Source organism: Sminthopsis crassicaudata, chromosome 2 (assembly GCF_048593235.1).
Source record: "Sminthopsis crassicaudata isolate SCR6 chromosome 2, ASM4859323v1, whole genome shotgun sequence".
NCBI lineage: Eukaryota > Metazoa > Chordata > Mammalia > Dasyuromorphia > Dasyuridae > Sminthopsis > Sminthopsis crassicaudata.
The window spans coordinates 166,341,192-166,362,174 of NC_133618.1; the positions used below are offsets into that span (position 1 = coordinate 166,341,192).

Consider the following 20,983-nt stretch of genomic DNA (forward strand, 5'->3'; position numbering starts at 1 on the left):
ATTCTTGGTTGTTAAGCTTATGTCCTTTACCTTCTGAAATATTGTATTGCAGACAGTTTCTTTTTTAGTGGTATCTGCTAAATGGTATGTGTCCCACTGTGTATATGTATTCTTGTGCCAAGTACTTAATTTTCCTTCCATTTCTTTTTTCCATATAGATCTTATTTTTTTTCCTCTTGCATTTTTAATTCATTCGTAAAAAGTTTTAAAAACTTCAACAACAAAAAACCCTTTATCACTTTCAGAAATTCTATTGGACTTGTTGGCTTTTTATCTTTGAGACTTTTTTGTAGATGTTTTGGAGACAGCTTCTCATTCTGGGTTTGTATCTAGAGCTTCCTGTCACTATAATAGTTTTTATATAAAATTCTTCTAGTTTCATTCCTCATTTTAGGCTTTGTTTGGACCAGGTTCTGTTCATCTCTGAAGGGAGTTTCTAGGCTGACCTTGTGCTAGAGAGCATTAGTTTCCTGTTGCTGGTTTGGGTTTTTTTTTTGGTAGTATTGTATCTTGTATTATTTCATGATCTCAGGGACAACTCATGCTAGGGGCCTGCAGACTTTCAGTACCTTCTAAAAGGGAGCAAAGTTGAGTCACTGCCTTCCTGGTCTGAGTTCTGCAGAACACCTTTGGACTTGCTTCCCTTAAAATTGAAGTAGGCTCTTGTCAGACTCAACCACTGTCAAGACACCTGGAAAGATCAGTTGATTTAGAGTAACAGAATTATTGGGTTACTTGGCTTAGTTATTCTGCTGTAGGAATCAGACAGGACTAGCAGTTTAAACTTAAACCCCTTTCTCATTCCTGGGGCCAGAGTAATTGCTTCTAATTTTTTTTTCTTTTTTCAATATACAAACTAATACCTGCCACTGTGAGGTATGATGAGGTATGATGATTTTCCTCCTTGATCTACCCTGAGCCTCATACTTGAAACTGAGTAGTGACCAACAGAACTGTCATTTGGTACCAATAACTACATGCTATACAAGTTTAAGCCCTTTTCTTTTGTCTTAGGATCTCTTCTTGTTGTGGTACACAGCTCTGCAATATAATGCTGCAAATGGCTATACTTGTCGGGAGCCCATTCACAATGACTACCCTGTCTCCTTGGGCCACCCAGTCTTGAAAAAATGACTTATGATTTTTTTTTTTAAATTTGTGTTTCCAGATGGTATTTTATGGTTTCATTTGAAAGAGTTATACTTCATCCTTTATTTCACCATCTTGGCCTCAATCAGACACTGAATTTCTACCAATTTAACTTATAAAGAAAATTGTGATTGTTTCAGTGATTTATCTTATCCATTGTTCAATTTCAGTAGCTTGTTTCAGTAGGTTAGTTTAGAAATGTTTTAATTGTTTACTGTATCTTTTTTTCATTTTGTGTGTTCTTCTAATTTGAAATTAGGTTTTGATTATCACTCTTATCAGTTTCTGATCTAATCAAATAGATAATTAATTTAGAAATGAATCCTTCAGTGGTAACTAGTTATTTTCTATCAGTTTTTTTTGTTATTGTTGTTGATGTTGTACAGTACACACTATGTTCACTGTCATCCCTATATAATTGCCAAAAATCTTGATTAAATTATTATATTTAGCTTCTTTCATTGTTTAATCTGGATTCATGATTTTTTCTCCATTATTTTTTGCTGTGTGCCCTGTAACCTAATTGTTCCCTGAAGACATTTAGTATCAGTGTTTGTTAACTTGGAAGATCATAAAATATCTTTTCAATCAGTAGTTAATATGTGTGCATGAACTATTATTACCTTAATAATGATACAATAAATGAATGAATATGAAATGGTAACTAATATTATAAAGCATTTGCTGTGTGCCAGACAGCATACTAAGCACTTTATAAATATCTTATTTGATTCTCACAAGTAGGAAATAGTTGCTATTATGATGCCCATTTTAGTGTTGAGAAAACTGAGGCAGTTAAGAGATTAAGTGACTTTCCCAGGGTCACACAGTCAAGTGGCTAAGTCTGGATCTGACCTTGTGTTCCTGACTCCAAGTCCAGCACTTTTTCACTCTACTACCTAGATGATCTTTTTGATTATGTTCACTATGAACATTATAAAATGAGCTGTCTTCTATAAAATGCTTTCTGTTGGGTTTGGATGCCTTATGAATGCAAATCCTTTAACTATACTTTACCAATGAGAACATGTAAACTATCCTTTCATTTTGCTGTAGCATCCTTATGTTTTCTGATTCTATTTATAGTGGACATATTAATGTAGAAATGATTCATTTCCTCATTCATTCATTTAAGTATTTATCAAATGCCTTCTCTACCTGATACTATACTGGCTTGTATGGATACAAGATGGCAATGAAGTAAACAAGCCTCATGAAGTTTATATTCCGTTGGGATATATACAAAGATACAAAGATAAGTTTATAGAAAGTAGATGCAAAATAAATACAAGGTAATTTCTGTTTATATTCTATTGGAGATATATGTACAGAGATAAGTACATAGAAAGTATATAAAATATATAAAAATAAATACAAGGTAATTTCTATTTATATTCTGTTGGAGATAATATATGCAAAGATATAGAAAGTATATATAAAGTATATATAAAATAAATTCTTGCCTCTCTCCTGAATTTCACTTGTATACTGCCAAATCTCTATTAGATATTTCTATCTCAATGACTCGACATCACCTTAAACTCAACATATAAGAACAGATTATCTTATCTTTCCCTCCCCAGATTTTTCTCATTTACCTTTCTTCCAGACATTCAGGTTTGCAACCTTGAAACTTATTTTTTTTTTCCTTTTTATCCAATCACTGACCATTGGACAAATATCTCCCAATCAGAATACTTACAACCAAATGAATATTTATAGATCATATAAAAACTGTCTACTTTATTTTTCATTACTTGGCTAGTAGAATAGCAGAGCAGAAGTAAAAGTACTTCCTACATAACTGAGGGTTATTTTATGTTTTTGTATTTTCTTTTTCATGATTTATATAGTTAAAGAATTTATCACTTAATGGCCAATCTACTAGTGCTGAGGCTCCACACTTAGCCTGATTTGGGGACAGCAGATATTATTTATTTTCATTGCCTTTCTTAATGTCTTCTCATCCTGGTAGCTTCTGACAGAGATATGTTTCAGTGACATAGCTTTTGAGAACCCAAATTTGCCTACATGGTATGATAATTCATTTATGAGATTCTGTGGTAGAAACACCATAAACAATCTATTTTAAAGCAATAAAAATGTTTTAATTTCCAAAAATTTTCTTTGGAAAGAGAAAATCATTTGAACAATCTCACCTATAATTCTGATTGCTTGCAATACTGGCTTAGTAGTAGAGACCTACTGTAAATATCTGTTAAGGGAATTGGTATCCTTTATTTGTAAAATTACTATGTTTATTTGAATTCAGTAAACATTTTTCAAGGACTCACTATAGACCACTTACTGTCTTAGGTGTAGGAGATGCTACAGAAACAAAAGCAAAATAGCCCCTCCTCTCAAAGAATACACTGATAGTTTGCTACTAAAGCATGTACTACATCTAACTCTAAATTGCAATTACTTGCAATTCTTTGATAATTTCCTGAAATGGACATATATTGCCTAATATACACTTAGTCAGAGATAAAAAAAGAAAGAATAAGGTAGATTTTTTTCTTTTCTTTTTGCTATCTTCTGTGTTTTAATTAACCTGTAAATTATTATTACTTTATCAACTTAGCATCACATTTATATTATTGTCAACTATAGCAATATATACTGGAGCATTTTAAATCAAATATATATTATTTTCTCTATAAATATCTCAATGTCCCTGAAAAAAGCATTTTTAAGCATGAGGTAGAAAAATTTGTGATGTAGATTTAGTGACATGATCACAAATTAAATAGTGGCAAGAGTACAATCCAGATTTGTTTAATTTTACTGTAGACCATTTACTCTAGTTGATCTGTTTTATCCCATTGTTTTAAGATTCTTAATTCAAAGGCAATTTGAATTCTTGTTTTTTAAATAAAAAGCATAATTTTGTCAAAAGACGGTAAACTTATTTCTTCTAATGAAAGATCTAGACCATATCCAGGTGTTCTTAAAATGAGCAAAATTAGGTGACTAAATTTAAAAATGTAATTTGAGTTTAAAACAAACTCTTGTTTGTTGAATTAATGATTTAATCTACTCTCTGATATCTTCTTATTCTATGATCCAGAATACTTTACCAGTTTTCTTTTTCTTTTTCTTTTTCTTTTCCTGTCCCTTTCCCTTTCCCTTTTCTTTTCTTTTCCCTATCCCTATCTCCTATCCTATCCTATCTCTATCCCTATCCTATCTCTATCCCCATCCCCATGCCATCCCTATCCCTATCCCTATCCCTATCCCCAACCCCATCCCCATCTCCATCCCCATCCCTATCCCCATCCCCATCCCCATCCCTATCCCCATCCCTATCCCTATCCTGTGACTTGCCCAGGTCCACAGCTGGAAAGTGTTAAGTGTCTGAAATTACAATTGAATTCAGGTCCTCCTGACTTCAGGTCTGGTGCTCCATCCACTGTACCATGTAGATGTCCCTATTAGGGGATTTTTGATGGAGTACATGATAGAGGTTAAGACTAAATAACAAATAGATAAGAGACAGTGGAATTTGAAATGTGACCAAAATTTTTATTTTTAGACCTTTAATTTTCCTTAAAGAAACAATTTATTTTTTGTTTTTGTTTTTGTTTTTTAATTTTGTTTTGTTTTTTTAGTCAAATAATATTGATATGGTGAACAGATATCAAAATGAGCTTAGTTAATATAAATTGAACTCAAGGTCATGAAAAAAATATAGGAAGAAAAAGCTAATTTAATGGACTATGAAATTGTAAATGGACAAATGAAAGTCATAAGGAATATCAGTGGTTGTTTTCAAACTTTTAGCTTGGAATAAAGCAACATATGTATGGTTCCTTAATTTGGAGTGGATGGAAAATCATGATTAAAGGATCATCCTTTTACATTATAGAGAGATAAGATTGAACATTAACTTTGTTAATTACAAGGGCAAGAATGAACAAAAGAGACTTTTTAGGAGCTTTTTACTTCATAAGAGGTGTTTTGTTTTTAAATTCTCTTGATAATGAATATTGGAAGAAACTGATTTTACTTTTTAAAAAAATATGATTTATCAATTCTTTGTTAACATTACAGTCATTTTTATCCAGCTCTTTCCAGATTGTATTCACTTATGAAAAATGAAAACAATTATGCAAAAATATCCAATACTGGAACTTGCCTATCGTTGTATGAAATATTATATCCTAGTAAATATCCCTCCTCTCTGCCCTGAGTGATCTTTGGAACCTTCATTTTTTTGTTTTATTTTTTAAGCTCAGTTCAAATTTCAAAGGTACTCATTCTGCAAGTGTTATAAAAATAATAAAATTTGAGGAAGACTTCATACAAATGAAAATAAGTATATAAATTGAGAAAGATATATTACAAATGAAAAATACTCATTTTTTTACAAAGATGGTTATTCATAGAAAAGATGGTAACCAATGATATTAGCTTTTGAAAAAGTTTTGTGAGATGTTCAAACGGAGTGCCTAAAAGGAGAAGCATGGTTCTTTGTTCATGTCTTAAGTCATTGTGGAAGGAAGTTATTCTGTACAGATTTTCTTAGAGTAATACAGTCTTAGAACATCCTGAGAGAAACTTTCAGCTTTCTTTGTGGAAAAAGATTTTTATTGATATCCTTTTATTTTTACATTACCTAGATTATTCTGTTTATCCTTTTTATTATCTCTCCTAGAGAGCCATATGCCCCTATAACAAATAATTTTTTAAAAAGAAAAAGAGGAAGAAAGAATTTTTTTTAACAAACTCGATCAATACATTGAAAAATAATCTGACGTTATTTATAATATTCTACATATATATATACACACGCATACATACATACATACATATATGATTTCTGTGTATTCTCCTCCCCCCAAAAAAAACTTATTGTAGTTTGAAGAAGCTTATTAAAGAAAGCTGGTGAAGTTTCTTAGTATTTTATTAGCTTTTGGACCCCTTCATTTTTTAATATTGAAGCATATGTTCCAAAATATTTTTGCCATCCTCCTTTTTGCCTTTCCCTTTCTTTTGCCAAGGCATGTCTCTAATATATGACAAAATATCCTAGAATGTTTCAAATCTAATAACTACTATTTGCTTCTTATAATTATTGTTTATCAAAAGTTCTTTGAAATGAAAAGGAGAAAGGGAGAAAATGTGGCCTCAAATAATTACTAAGTTTTTGATAGCTACAATGTAGGAAGAATAATAGTGTAGTCACTCAGAAATACGCAGGAAGCAAAATCTCCCTTTCCTTCTTCTTGACTAAATTACCAGTATTAAAACCTATGCTATCTTTCTGGACTCAAATGTATAGGTAGCTGGTAATGGTAATGGATAGAATACTGGGTCTGGAATCAGAAATAACTGAATTCAATTCACATTCAGTGATTTACTAGTTATATGATCCAGAGCAAATCATTTTATCTCTATCTGATTCAGTTTTCTCAAATTAAAAACAATGATCATAATAGTAATTCTCAGAGTTGTTTTAAGGCTAAAACGAGACATTTGTAAAGCCCTTAGTATAATGCCTGACATATATACTAGGCACTTAATTCCTTCCCTTCCTCCTTCCTTCCCTTCCTTTTTTCCTTCATCCCTCCCCCTTCCTTCTTATCTGTCTTCCTGCCTTCCTTCCTTCTTTCCTGTCTTCCTGCCTTCCTTCCTTCTTGTCTAGCTGCCTTCCTTTCACAATATGAAGTAGTAATCCAAAATCTAGAAGAAGAATTCAGTCTCATAGGCAGTAGATTCACCTCAAAAAACATTTAGTAAGTACGTACTATGTGCCAATAATTGTGCTATTCCTGGTCATAGAAAAACAAAGTGTCATGCAAAGTTGATGGGATGAGAATTGTGACTGAAGTGTGGCACCAAAGGATAGTTTATTCCAAAGAAACAATAAGTTAAGATCATTAAGATAGAGTAACATTTTATTTTAGAAAGATTTTTTTTTAAATTCCAGGAAATTCTGTACTATTTCAGAGGAAGAAGTATGACATAGAGATTATTTGAATAAAGATTGGAGGGTGGAAAAAAAAAGCAATATTACTTTTTAAATATAGTACAAACTACTTGAAGAGAAAGATAAAATGGGGACAGGAGGCCTGGAGATTGGGAAATTAATCACAAGTCTGACATGGCCACATGAAAAAGTAAAAATTAGGCACTTCAGTTATTTAGATATCTACTGTGGCTCTCTGTCTAAAATAGAACAGTCATTAATATCTCAACTTGTCAATAATAATGTTATCTTTTATAAAATAGAAGACCCTATTAGGGAAACTTTTATTCTGCATTTGATTCTCACTGGCAAGGTAGAACTGGATATTTGGGAGGAAATAATGACAAACTTAAGGTGAAATTCACCAAGCCTTAAGATTTGGAGTAGAATGAAAGGAGAGCTGGAATTAGTCTAGCAGTGCCCTGAATTTTAAAAGTAAATATTGCAAAGTTTCAAAGAAAAGAAAGGTAGTATTCCATGGCCTAAAATTATATGATAACATTAATTTATAAAGTTACATATGAACTAATATATAAGCTTTAAGAATTGCAAGAAATACATATATACATATATGTGTGTGTATATAAAATTTGGATGTATACATGTGTATGTGTGTCTATGTGTGTGCACATGCTTGTGTGTTAGGTTCTTACTAAGTGCTAAGTCAGTACTTAACAATTCTCTAGTTCCGGCCTTTAGGGGAGTTTTACCCCTGTGAACTCCTGGGGAGGAGCTTACATGCTTAGGAGGAGCAAGTTCATTGGTTGAAGTATTTTTTTGCAGAATCCCTTGCATTATCCCACGCCCATTCTCTAGGAGGATAAAAGAGGGAGGCACTCCAGAGACTGAGAAGAGTCTCTGCTCTAAGAGGTCAGAGTTGGAGTGGCTCTCTGGAGGAGGGAGAGTCTTGTCTGGACCAGACTTGAGGTGGCTCTCTGGAGGAAAGAAGTCTCTAGACCAGAGAGCGATCGGCAGTTTCTGGAGATGACAGCACATTACATATTGGCGTCCACAACGTGGTGCAAGGACTTTTGCTTATCCTGACAAGGACTTATTCTGAGCCCTTCAGAAAAGCTAGACCGGATCATCGCAATATAATCAAGTAGATAAGGCATTGGACATGAAAATATCAGATTAATTGAACTTTGAAATATTAGAACATGATCCTGGATCATCATTAGCTGTAGTAAGTTCTGTAATAATTTAGAGAAGGGAATTGAAAGAGTTTTGAGAAATGGCTAAAAGAGTTCTGAATCTACAAGTGATCAAAAATATATCTTGCTATGGCTTCTAATTCAGAAGTCCACATGATGTTTACTCCATCCCTGCAGCATAGTATTCCTAGTGACTAGTCACTCAAAAGTCTTCAAATCTGGCCCTAACCTCTCATTCAATTTCTTTTCACTACTTGAAAAATACAATCTCTGCTTCACCAGGCCATTCTACTCACTATATAGTCTCTATACTCTCAAAATACAACCTTTGTTTCCATTTCTGGTTTTGCTTAATGACATTTACCCACCTGGACATCCCCCATGTTTTTTCTATTCTCAACCAGAGATTACTTATGTCCATATGACCCAGATAGTCTATCTCATGAAACTTTCCCCTTTCACTTTTCCCAATAGTGATCTTCCCTTCTCTAAATTATATTGTATTATATATATATATATATATATTATATAAAAAATTATATATGCTATATATGTATAATGTATATTATACATATATATTATTTATATATTATATATTATATTATATATTATTATATATATTAGAGAATTGTTAAGTACCGACTTAGCACTTAGTAAGAACCTAACACTTGTGTTTATCGGTTCTTAACAATGTTAGTAAGTACATAGTCCAGGAACCAGATAATAAGGGACTAAAGGAGAGTGACAAAAGAAAGATAAGGGATGTATATGATAGACGATGGGGAGGTTGAATTGAAACTAATTCCAACTAATTGGAAATGGGGTCTGAGAGATAATGAGAAGTTGAAGATGAAGCCTAAGTTGAAAGCTTGGGTGACTCAGAGGATTGTAGTATACTCAACAGTAATAGGAAAATTAGAGTGAGAGGAAAATTTTGGGGAAAATATAACTAGTCCAGTTTGGGATATATTGAATTTCAAATGTCTATAGAACATCCAGTTGAAGATAATTCGACAATCATTTTCATGGAAATAATTGAATCCGTGGGAGCTGAAGTAAAATAGTGTAAAGAGAGGAAAAAAAGAGTGCCTATGAAAGAGTTTTGTCCGACACACATAATAAGTAACCCAGATGAAAATTTAGCAAAGGAGATTGAGAAGGAATGGTTAGACAGCTTGGAGGAGAAACAGAAGAAAGCAACATCATGAAAAAACAAATCAAAACAAGAGTCAAGGAGATCATGTGAGAGGCTGTAGAGAGGTCAAAAAAGGATAAGATTTGAGTCATTAAATTTGGCATTTGAGAAGTCACTAATATCTCTGGAAAGAGCTTTTTCAGTTGAATCATGAGATCAGAAGCCAGAGAGGTAAGAAAGAGAGTGAAAGGAAAGGAGGTATAGACACTAATTGTTTAATTCCTTATATATTACTTCATCTGGTCTACCTACAGAGAGTGGTAGGATCATTTTTAATTTCCAGTTTTAAAGGCAAACAAGCAGGCTTATAGAAATTAAGTGATTTATCCAGTTATTGGGAACGTTAGTGTCAGATCTAAAGAAAAACTTGAGATTTTCCTAATTCCCATTTCAGTGTTCTTTTCATGGAAGTGTTTTTAAGAAAAAGGATTTTATTTATAACTTATATTTCCTCTAAATGTGAAGTTGAGTTCAGTCACTGTAGAAAATAACTAGAGGTTCATTCATGCATTTGCCTTTTTGTCAAACATGCAATCTGTGTTTGACTAGTTTTTATGTTTGGCATGTGAATCTCTTATATTATACTGTATAAAATTTGAATAGACTCTTTTCAGTTTACTAATATTTCATGTTCATACAAATAAGCTTTTTGGAATTCTTTTCCTCACACATAAGTGTTGATATTTCCGCCATTTCTTTTCATTTCAAAAAATGTTTATTTAAATATTATTTTGTCATTCTTAGATTTGCTTTGCAGTGAGTCCATGAAATATTTATTGAATGTTTATGAAGTTTTCTTGATTTGTTCAGATGTTTCAGACACTTTGATAGTTTAGCTTAATTTAGAACATTATCTTCCTTGATTTCTCTGCCTGTTGATCTTCTAACACAATTGTTGATTCATCATTATACAATCTATGTATATTGGCCCACTTTAAAAAAACAAAAAACAATGCTTATAGTTGTGAAGTAGTCTCACCCAAGAGGGGATATGATATACTAGAAAGAGCACTGAAACTGGATGCATAGGGCTTTAGAACTTGCCTCTATCACTACTTTTTATTACCTTAGCAAGTCACAATGCCTCAATCATAATGTGAGGATAGGGAGAGAGCATCTGATTTGTAAGATCGTTTCAAACTTTAAACCCATTGTCTTGTGATCTTTTATGTGTGGTAAAATTTTTGTTTTTTATGACTTGTCAGAAAAGTTATTCCTTGATGAAGCCACTTACAGAAAGGCTTAGATATAGACCATTACACACCATAATGTTCTCTAACATAAAGATAATGAAAAATGAAGCTAAGCCAGTAAGGGATTAGGTATTCGAAAAAAGGTTATACTTATGAAAAAGTCAAAGATCAAATCTTTATTTACCTAGACAATTAAATTACAATTGGTGATTCCCAATTTTTTATTCTTCAAAATCTTTTTATGAACAATAATAAATAGAGTTTTGAATCCTTAAGGTAATTTAATGTGACACTCATAGTATTTTGCAATCATTTATTTGCTTAATGTGCTATCAGAGAATTTTGGTGTGAACCCCTCAAACAGCATTGTAAACCCCTTTAAATGGGAAACACTGGGGTAGAGATTCATATGTTACTTTCCAGAATACTAAAGAAAGCATTTCTCAAAAATTTAGCTCTCGAAAAGTTATTCATCTACACATTAGTTTGGGGGCTATAATGTTGACTTTGCTGGCAGAACGTTCTTATATTTCAACCTAATTGCATTTCTTGATGATAGTATGTTTATTTATGAGTAAAAAGTGAGCAATCTCTACCTGCTAGAAAATGCTAAATTGCTAGAAAATAAAATGAAATGAAGGTTATAAAACTAGCTTTCTTCTCTCAAATTATTCTCTTAGTCTGGAACTATAGATTCAGGGATGTTAGGATTACTAGGTGAGAACTCAGGTTGTCTGGACAATGACAAGGTGAGAATTAAGGTTGACTTGATAAGAGGAGCAAGCTCATTGGTTGGAGTACTTCTTCCCAGAAGCCCTTGCATTATCCCACACCCATTCTCTGGGAGGATAACAGAGAACACCACTCCAGAGAGAGGAGAAGACTCTGTACTACATCAGGCTTGATGGGGCTCTCTGCAGGAAGGGAAGTCACTTCTCTGGACAAGAGTTAACAGCAACTGCCTGGAGCCAACGGTTCTTTACAGGAAGAAGAATCTGTCCAAGAGATTTAAGTTGACACAGCAGATCTCTTCCAGAGAGCGATCCGGCAGCTTCTGGAGACAACAGCACGCTACAATTGGCGCCCAATGTGGGGCACGAACCCACGACCCTGAGATTAAGAGTCTCATGCTCTAACCGACTGAGCTAGCCGGGCTATCTTTAATGGAGATCCATGTGCAAAATTTGGAGCGGTGGCCAATAAAATTTGCCATTCTGGGATTGTCTCGCAGCATACATTAATTTGTGCGTTAGTATAGAATGTGTATATTTTTTCAGGACTTATTCCAGATAATTGTGTTACTCTCTTAATAGCCTTTAATAAAATCCTAGCCACAAGCACTGGGTAAGGAGTAAGGCTTTGTTCTGGTTGTGCTGGGAGGTTCACCCACTCAATCACACTGTCTCCTTGATAAAGGACTGCTGTGGGTGCCTCTTTTGTAGCAAAAACTGATATTTCCAAGGGTTTTTGAGTGACTCTTTCAACCACATTGGATAAAGCCAGTTCAACTTTTCTCAAAGCCTCTTGTGCTTCTTTTGTAAGCTGGCGTGGTGAATTTAAAGCACTGTCTCCCCTTAAAATGTCATATAGAGGTTGTAGTTGATTGGTAGTTAAGCCTAACACTGGACACATCCATTGAATATCTCCTATTAATTTTTGAAAGTCATTTAAGGTATTCAATTTCTCTGTTTTTAAAGAACAGAAAGGAAGGGATCTGCGGTGTCTACTCAAATCTCTCAGACAAATTCTTCTTCCTGTAGAGAACCGTTGGCTCCAGGCAGTTGCCGTTAACTCTTGTCCAGAGAAGTGACTTCCCTTCTTGCAGAGAGCCCCATCAAGCCTGATGTAGTGCAGAGTCTTCTCCTCTCTCTGGAGTGGTGTTCTCTTTTATCCTCCCAGAGAATGGGCGTGGGATAATGCAAGGGCTTCTGGGAAGAAGTACTCCAACCAATGAGCTTGCTCCTCTTATCAAGTCAACCTGAGTTCTCACTTTGTAATTGTCCAGACAACCTGAGTTCTCACCTAGTAATCCTAACACAGGGATGGAAAAATTATGTTTTCATCATGTTTTAGGCTTGAATTTATATGAATTGAATAAACAAACTTTTTAATTTGAGCACAGAAACTGGTTAGAAAAATTATTAGACATGCCTTGATCCAATTTATATATTGAATACTTAATAGCTTCTGCCTATGGGAGAAAAGTCAAAAGAAATCATCATCTTTCCATGATTTGAAAGAGGTCATAGCAGTTTTAAGATTATCCACAGACTTATGTAATGTTCTGGTCTAGTAATTCTTGTTCCATTTGCTTTGATTTGTTAATAATTTTCTTCTTGTGTTTGTCCCAGGACTACTGATATTTATCTATTACTATACCAACTAGCTGCCTTTAGTCTTTTATTTAGTTAACATTAACTGTTTCTTTGGGGGAAGGAACCCAGATTTTTATTTTTATCATTGCATCTTGAAGATTTATTACTTGAGCTACATTATCTTTTTGTTCCCTTGTTTTTAAGAACTAAACTACCTCTTTATATGTTCATTCAAACTTTTTAGAAATATGTTTTCATGAATTTTAAATTTTTTCTCTTCCTCAGAAGTTTTGGGGAAGGATCTTTTTTGTTCTCTCTAACATTATTACTTTTCTAAAATCATTAAAATACTTATAATTTTTATTTTTGCAGAACTTTTTCAGAATGTATTACTATTCATTATTTGAATATTATTTGAGTTAAAGATTTGAAAGTTATTTTATCAATAATAAATGAACAGTCCTTAGTGTCTGTAAAAAGTAGTTGGAAGATTATAACTGGCCCTATTATTAAAATTATTGTCCTGGTGTAAAGATTGATAACATGTTTGATTTATAGTAGTATATCTTTAGACGTAAATTACTATATAATTAGACATAATTTTTATATGCCTGAAAACAGAATTTTAGCATTGTACAATATTGTTTAGGATGTTCCTTAAACCACATAATTTCAAAACTCAATTATATGGAAAATTCAGTGAAATTACAATTCAGATTTTCTTTGCACTTTGTTGCTTCATTATTGCAGTTTGTTGTAACATATTAATTATCCTTCATTTTAATTAGCTACACTGATAACTGAGATCATAGGATCATAATCATTGAATCAGAACTATAGACCTAGAAAATAACATAGAAGTTATCTAAGTCCAACTCCACCATTACCTTTTATAGATGAGAAAACTGAGACCTGGAGATATACAATAATTTGATCAAGATTATCCAGGTAGTAAAATGATAAAGACAGAATATCAACCAATTTCCTCTGACTCCAAAGACATTGTTCCTTGTACTTTACTATGCTATCTTATTATCTCTCTGAATTATTCTTTATATTACTCTCTAATGTGAAGGCAATAGTTTTTTCAACTGAGAAAAACTAAACATTTAAATTTCACTAATTTATTTAGTATTTTTAGACAGTAATCAAATTTTACTTAAATTTCAATGCCATCTTGATTTTAGGAAGTTGCTAAATGTTCTATTTATAAATTAGCTTTTGTACTAATGAACATTTTACAAAATATTTATATAGTCTTATGAACTAATATCACATTCAATTATTTTTATTACTCTGTTTTATATTTGTATTTCATACAGGAAAATGACTCAGGAACTTTGGATACAGTTGGTGCAGTCGTTGTTGATCAAGAAGGAAATGTTGCTGCTGCTGTCTCTAGTGGAGGTCTAGCTTTGAAACATCCTGGGAGAGTTGGTCAGGTAATTAATTATATAAATTAAAGATGAGTCTTACAAATGAGGACATGAAACTTACCTATTCCAGATATGAAAAAAAAAAAACAACTTTTTAAAGTTCTTTAGCATTTATCCAGTACATATATACTATACTAAGTTCCGTGACATAAGAGACTGTATATTATTTTTCTTTGTTCTTCCCAGAATATCTTCTTAAAACAATGCCTTGAACTAACTATTTAGTAAAAAAGTGTTAAATTCATTTGAATTGTGTCAAAAGGCAATGCTATCATGGGATTGGAGAGATGTAATGTATAATGGGGTGGGGGGCGGAAAGGAGGGAAGTTCTCAACTTTTTTTTTTGTATCATAGTTCTCATCTGGTGAAATCTATAATCCTCTTCTTAGGATATTCAATGTGTAAAATATTATCATATAAAATAAATTTCAATATATAAATATAAATCATATAGATATATAAATAGTATATAAAATAAAGATACATGATATTGAAATAAAATTATCCAAGTACATATGTTGTTATAAAGTTCACAGACCTAAAAGTAAGAATTCTTGGCTTAGAGCTTGGCATCAGAAGCACCATTTTTGCCATGAAAATATTTTATAAATTTTAACCCTCATGTAAATATCTTATTAATATTGTTGTGGTAATGATGCTGATATTTAATGAAATAATCTCTTTTATTAAATATTTCTTTGACCTAATTTTCTGCAGTATGTCCTATTATATTCTGATGCCAAGCTCTAAGCCAAGAATTCTTACTTTTAGGTAATAGTAAACTCTAATGGCCACCTGCTAACCTCTCGGATTCCATATTCCTCCACACAGTTTTTGTAACCACCCTGACTAATTCACTAATTCATTTAATTTACCATTCATCTATATTGATATTATCCCATTTTCCATAGTTTAGAAGACCTTTGGGATCTTTTCTCCTCCACTCCTTTCCCACCCCATTATTCAAGTTCAACTTTGATAGAAACTGATTTTGAAAGTGTTGTGAAAGTAGTACAACTTGGGAAGAACTTTCTTTGAAATGAGAATTCATATCCATAATGAGGGAAATATAGAAATAATATAAATGGGAAAATACTAGAGGAAAGTTAGTTAAAAATCTATTGTTCACAGAAAGATGGAAAAAAATCATGATATTAATTTATAAATGAGTTTTCTGACATGTCCAAAGCATAGTGGTTGATAAGCAAGGCAAGTAAATATACATACTATGAGGTCTCTCAGTATTCAGTGAACCTCTGGCCTCATACATTTCTTAATCCTGAGACATGTTACAATGTACTTTTCATCATCTTCCCTTGTGAAGTCAAGTCAACAAGCACTTATTATGGGCTTTATATTAGGTTGTTACCATGCTCAGTGCTGGGAATAAAAACATAAGGAGAGATACAAGTCTTTGCTATTATAGAACTTTCATTCTAAAAGGGAAAGATAATACCAAAACAGGAAGGAAAAAAGTTGAGGTGGGAAGATGAGGAAGAATGTATTTGAACAAAGGAATGGTGGGGAAAGAAACTGAGAGAGTCAGAGTCCATATCTCCTGGAAGAATATAGGAATAAGCCTAGCTGACCTGAATACTTGCCTTAAAGTGGAGACTCTTGAAGAAGTTTTCTAGTCAAAAGAAGGGGTCTCAGGAATGTGACCTTCTAGGGTGAGAAGGCTACTGGCTTCTGGCAGTGAAAGAATCAGGATAGAGAAAGAAGAAAGGAGTTATTGAGTATCAAGCTATATTTTGATATGACTTAAAGGTATTTGTCATATTTGTACATTTTTTCTCTATCCTTTGTGATAGAGGTTACTGAATAAGCTACATTTTTTATGATGTTTATTTTGCTTAAACTGATCATGAACACTGTAAGGCAAGATGAGTTACTGTTTCTTGTTACTTTGGTTACACAGAACATATTCAACACTTTCATCCTATGTTATTCTACAATTACCCTATGTCAGCCCACTGTGTGTGTGTATGCGTGATAGTGACATTCTACAATTCCTTATGTCAGCATTTCCCAAACTAAGTAAACCTCATAAGTTTGTTTTGTTGTTGTTGTTTTTTAATTGCAAAACTTATTAAAACTCTCAGTTCTTTTGGGAGTGGACTTAGATTTAATCCAGTGTTGAAATAAATGTTCACAGGATTTTCACTCATGTCTTTTTAACCTCAAGAATGTTTTTTAAAACTTCATAAGCAGTATACCTAGGGTTCATTCACTTCAGTTACTACTACCTTTGTAATGATTTGGGTTAATATGTGAGATGGACCATATGCTATATAGAACATGGTTACTTTCTCCTCACTTTGAGAAAAGCTTAGGTGCCATTTATTTGATATGTTGCAGATTAGATTCTTGTTCAGGTAAGAAGTCCCTTTGATTATGGGATAGATACTTTCTTTTACTTGAAAGTATCTTGACCTCATTTTTTTTCATTTCCAAGAGCTAGGAATTAAGCTAATAAAACAATGTGGTATTTTTCTAAAATTCATAATAATATACACTTTCTTTGTAGTTGTTAAGTTGTTTTAGACTTCTTTACTTCTCTTTTCATTGCCTGTTGAACATGAGGCCTTCTTTGATATACTCAATTTGCTATTTCATTGAAGTCTGAAAATAGTTAATTTCAGATAAAAACATAATTTCATCCTGTTGGTTATTAACTTTTTGAACACAATTTGATCTCCTATGTGAAGAATATATTTGGTATGACCTAAGCTCCCTTTCTGGATCAGTCTTCAGTTTATAGTCATAGAGAATCTGTTGCTTTTTCCTGCATTACAAAAATATACACATATACAACATATATATGTATGAATCTTAACACCAGCCTGTATTTTCTTTACACTAGTATGATCTTTGCCATTCCTAGTAACTCTTGTCTACTTACATCACAATATAGACTCTTTTCACATTTTGACCATATTTCCTCTACCCTCGACTCTTCCATATCAACCTTTGTCCTATGATATGCCTGAAAAATAGCATTTAAAGTCAGAATACCTCTATATGGCCTCCATGTATGACAAGCCAAAGCCCATGTTGAAGCCCTTATTGCAAGCTCCATAATTCTCGCTGCTGTTCTACTAAAACTTGGAGGATTCATATGCATTACATCCTTCATTAAATCCATTACCACACACCTCTACAAAACACTATTCTTTTATAACTCTCTCACTATGAGTTCTAATCATACCAAGTTCTATGATAAACAGACCTAAAATCTCTCATTGCTTATTCTTCTGTCAGCCTCATAGACCTTGTAATCATTGCAGCCATCATACAGTTACCACTTAGTTTCGTAGGTGCAACAATCCTAGTAACTGCCCACAGACTTAATTCAATATTGTTTTGCTTAGCCAACACAAATTATGAACGCATTCATAGCCTAACTTTAATTCTTACCTACAGCTTCAAATAATCCACCCACTCATATGCACCTGATGACTACTTTTAAGCCTAGCTAATCTAGCACTACCTCCAACCATCAACCTATTAGGTGAACTGATAGTAATCATAAACCTCATTCTCCTGGTCTAACTTTTCAATCATCCTATTAGTTTAATTAACACAGTAATTACCACTTTATATTTGCTTCACATATTAATTACCTCTCAATGAGGAAAATTGATTCATCATATCTGCCCTATCAAACCATCCTTTTTACTCAAGAACATATTTTAATAACACTTCATTTATTGCCACTGCTGATCATTTCTTTAAACCTAGTGTTCATTTTTGAGCTTACATACTGCAAATATAGTTTAACAAAAACATTAGATTGTGACTCTAAACATAGAAGTCTGAACTTCCTTATACGTTGAGAAAATTACAAAGTTACAAGAACTGCCAACTCTGAAACCATGCCTAATAAATATGACTTTCTTACTTTTAAAAAATAATAGTCATCCACTGTTCTTAAAAATCAAAAATGTTGGCACAATTCCATTAATCACCTATTAAATTCTATAACCATGCCATCAATCATTACCTGCTTTTTAATTTCAATATTTCACTACCTCATAAAACCAACAATTTCCATTCACTTTGTAAAAATGCAGTAAAACTTGCCTTAATTAATAGCTTAATTCCATTAATCTTATTTATCTTATCAGGTCACTAACTGACAGTGATTCTCAGTCAATACGTTTAACATAATTATAAGCTTCAAACTAGAAGATTTCTCCATTATCTTCATTCCCATTGCATTATACATAACCTGATTTATTCTAGAATTTTCAGTATGATATTGTAATGTTCTTTTCTCTAAAATGTAATTGTTCTCTTGGGGGTAGATTTCTTGGGGAGCTTCTGGAGACAGCATTGGCTTCAGTTCAGTTTCAATAATCACCAAATACAGCCAGGAGTTAAAGTCCAAATCCTTTATTGTCTCTTCCAAAATCTTATCTCCTTCACTTGGGGCTCAGCTAGTTTTCTGGAGGCCTTCCTCTCTCCTTGGTTCCCGAGAGCTCTTGCTGCTAGTCCTTTGTTTCTTCCAGCTTCAGCCTCTCATCTTCCCAATGTCTCCAGTCAGCACAAAAGTGGAAGTTGGAATGAATCAGACTCTGCCTCCAAGTGTATGGGATTGTAGGTTTTTCTGGGCTTGTGAATCTCCCGGAAGTCAATCCTTGTTGTGAATCTCCCTGGAAGTCCATGAATGGGCTTGTCCTTTAGACTTGTGAATCTCCCAAAGTTCCCTTTGGCCCTGAGAGCTTCTTGCAAATATGCTCCACACTGAGTATACACCAATCATTATATCATGAAGAAACCATTATTTGTTGTAGGATTAAATCAATGCTAAACTAGATTTAACCAGTGTCTCCTCAATTCCACTTAGTACCTTGTTTCAAGTTCTGGCTCATAACATCTCCTTGTAGGATTAAATCAATAACACTGAACCATGCTAAAATGGATAATTATTGTCTCTATCCAAGGTGACTTAGCACCTTGTAAGAATCCTAACATGATATATACATGCTGACCTAACATTCATCACTTCTTTAAATATCTAATTACATTCCTATTTACTATGATTATTCTAGTCTCCACTAACAATCTCTTTCAGCTGTTTATCAGATGAGAAGATGTAGGAATCATGTCATTTATGATGATCAGGTGATGATATAGACTAACCTATGCAAATACTGCTTCTTCACAAACTATCCTTTACAACTGCATCAACAATATCAGATTCATATTACCCATAGCATGTATAATAATTAATAATAATTCTTGCAGTACTCAACACATTTTCATAACTGATGTAAGCTCCTCATCATTGCTGCCACCAGCAAATCAGCCCAATTTGCCTTTCATCTATGACTCTCCTCTGGTATCGACGGTCCATCCCCTGTTTCAGCAGTCCTCCACTCAAGCACAATAAAAAAAAATCAAACAGCCCTAACTATGGCACTGTGCTTAGGAGGCATCACAACCCTATTTACTGCTATCCGTGCCATCACACAAAAAAATACTATCATTCTCCCCTTCTAGCCAGCTAGGTCTAATAATAGTAATCTTAGGACTCAATCAACCTCATCTAGCATTTCTTCACATTTGCACACATGCCTTTTAAAAAAAAAAAAAAAACTTTTCTTTTGCTTTGGCTCCATTATTTGTATCCTTAATGATGAACAAGACATCTGTAAAATAGGAGGACTCTTTACATTATTTCCAGTTACTTCCTCAGCCTTAACACTAGGTTTCTACAACCATTTCTCTCAGGTTCCTACTCAAAAGATTCAATCATTGAAGCTATAAACACATCCTATGTAAACACTTGAGATCTATACATTACCCTAATTGTCACAACCCTAATAGTTTACAGCTTAGGAGTCATGTACTTTGTCTTACTAAAAAAACTTCAATTCCCTCTAAATGAAAATAACCCATACCTAATCAACAACAAACTAGTAAACTAAACAACATACTGAAAGCTATGGTATTACCTACTCAACTCTCAAAATTTTCTTCAGTAGCTATAGCTGCAGTTTAACTAAGTACCATCAACATACCACCTAAATAGACTTTAAAAAAACCAATCAAGTCTAAAAAAGTGTCTTTCAAGCTGACAATAGTGCAGCCTAAGCTTCTACTTGGTATAAAACTTAGTTCACCATAACAGGAGAAGGTTTAGACGCAAAAGCAGAAAACCTAGAGATTAATAACAAAGAGAATAAGAAAATAGCCATTATTTTCTTAATAATTTTAGAATGGATTTTAAGCATAACCTATGGCATGAAAAACCATTGTTGTTATTCAACTAAAAAAACTAATGATCAACCTATGCAAAACCCATCCATTAATAAAAATTATTAATCACACATTTATTGTTCTTCCAGCACCATCCAATATCTCTGCTTGATGAAACTGACTCTTCTCTAGGAATATGCCTACTATTTCAAATTCTAAAAGGCCTAACATAGCCAAACATTATGCTCCTGCACAATAACTGCCTTCTGTTCAGTGCCTACATCTGTTGTGATATCAGCTATGGTTGATTAATTTGCAACTTAGACACTAAGGGAGGTTCAATATTTTTCATATGCTTATTCCTAC

The 20,983-nt window shown here is 33.1% G+C and overlaps 1 protein-coding gene across 11 annotated transcripts in view; it reads left to right on the plus strand.

The window, feature by feature from the left end:
* Positions 1–20,983, plus strand: part of TASP1 (taspase 1) — a 249,334-nt gene that overhangs the window by 115,205 nt on the left and 113,146 nt on the right. For all 11 annotated transcript variants that reach the window (XM_074287839.1, XM_074287843.1, XM_074287845.1 and 8 more), the window contains one exon: positions 14,300–14,419. In XM_074287839.1, coding sequence (XP_074143940.1) covers positions 14,300–14,419 — 120 coding nt within the window. The remainder of the gene's footprint in view (positions 1–14,299; positions 14,420–20,983) is intronic.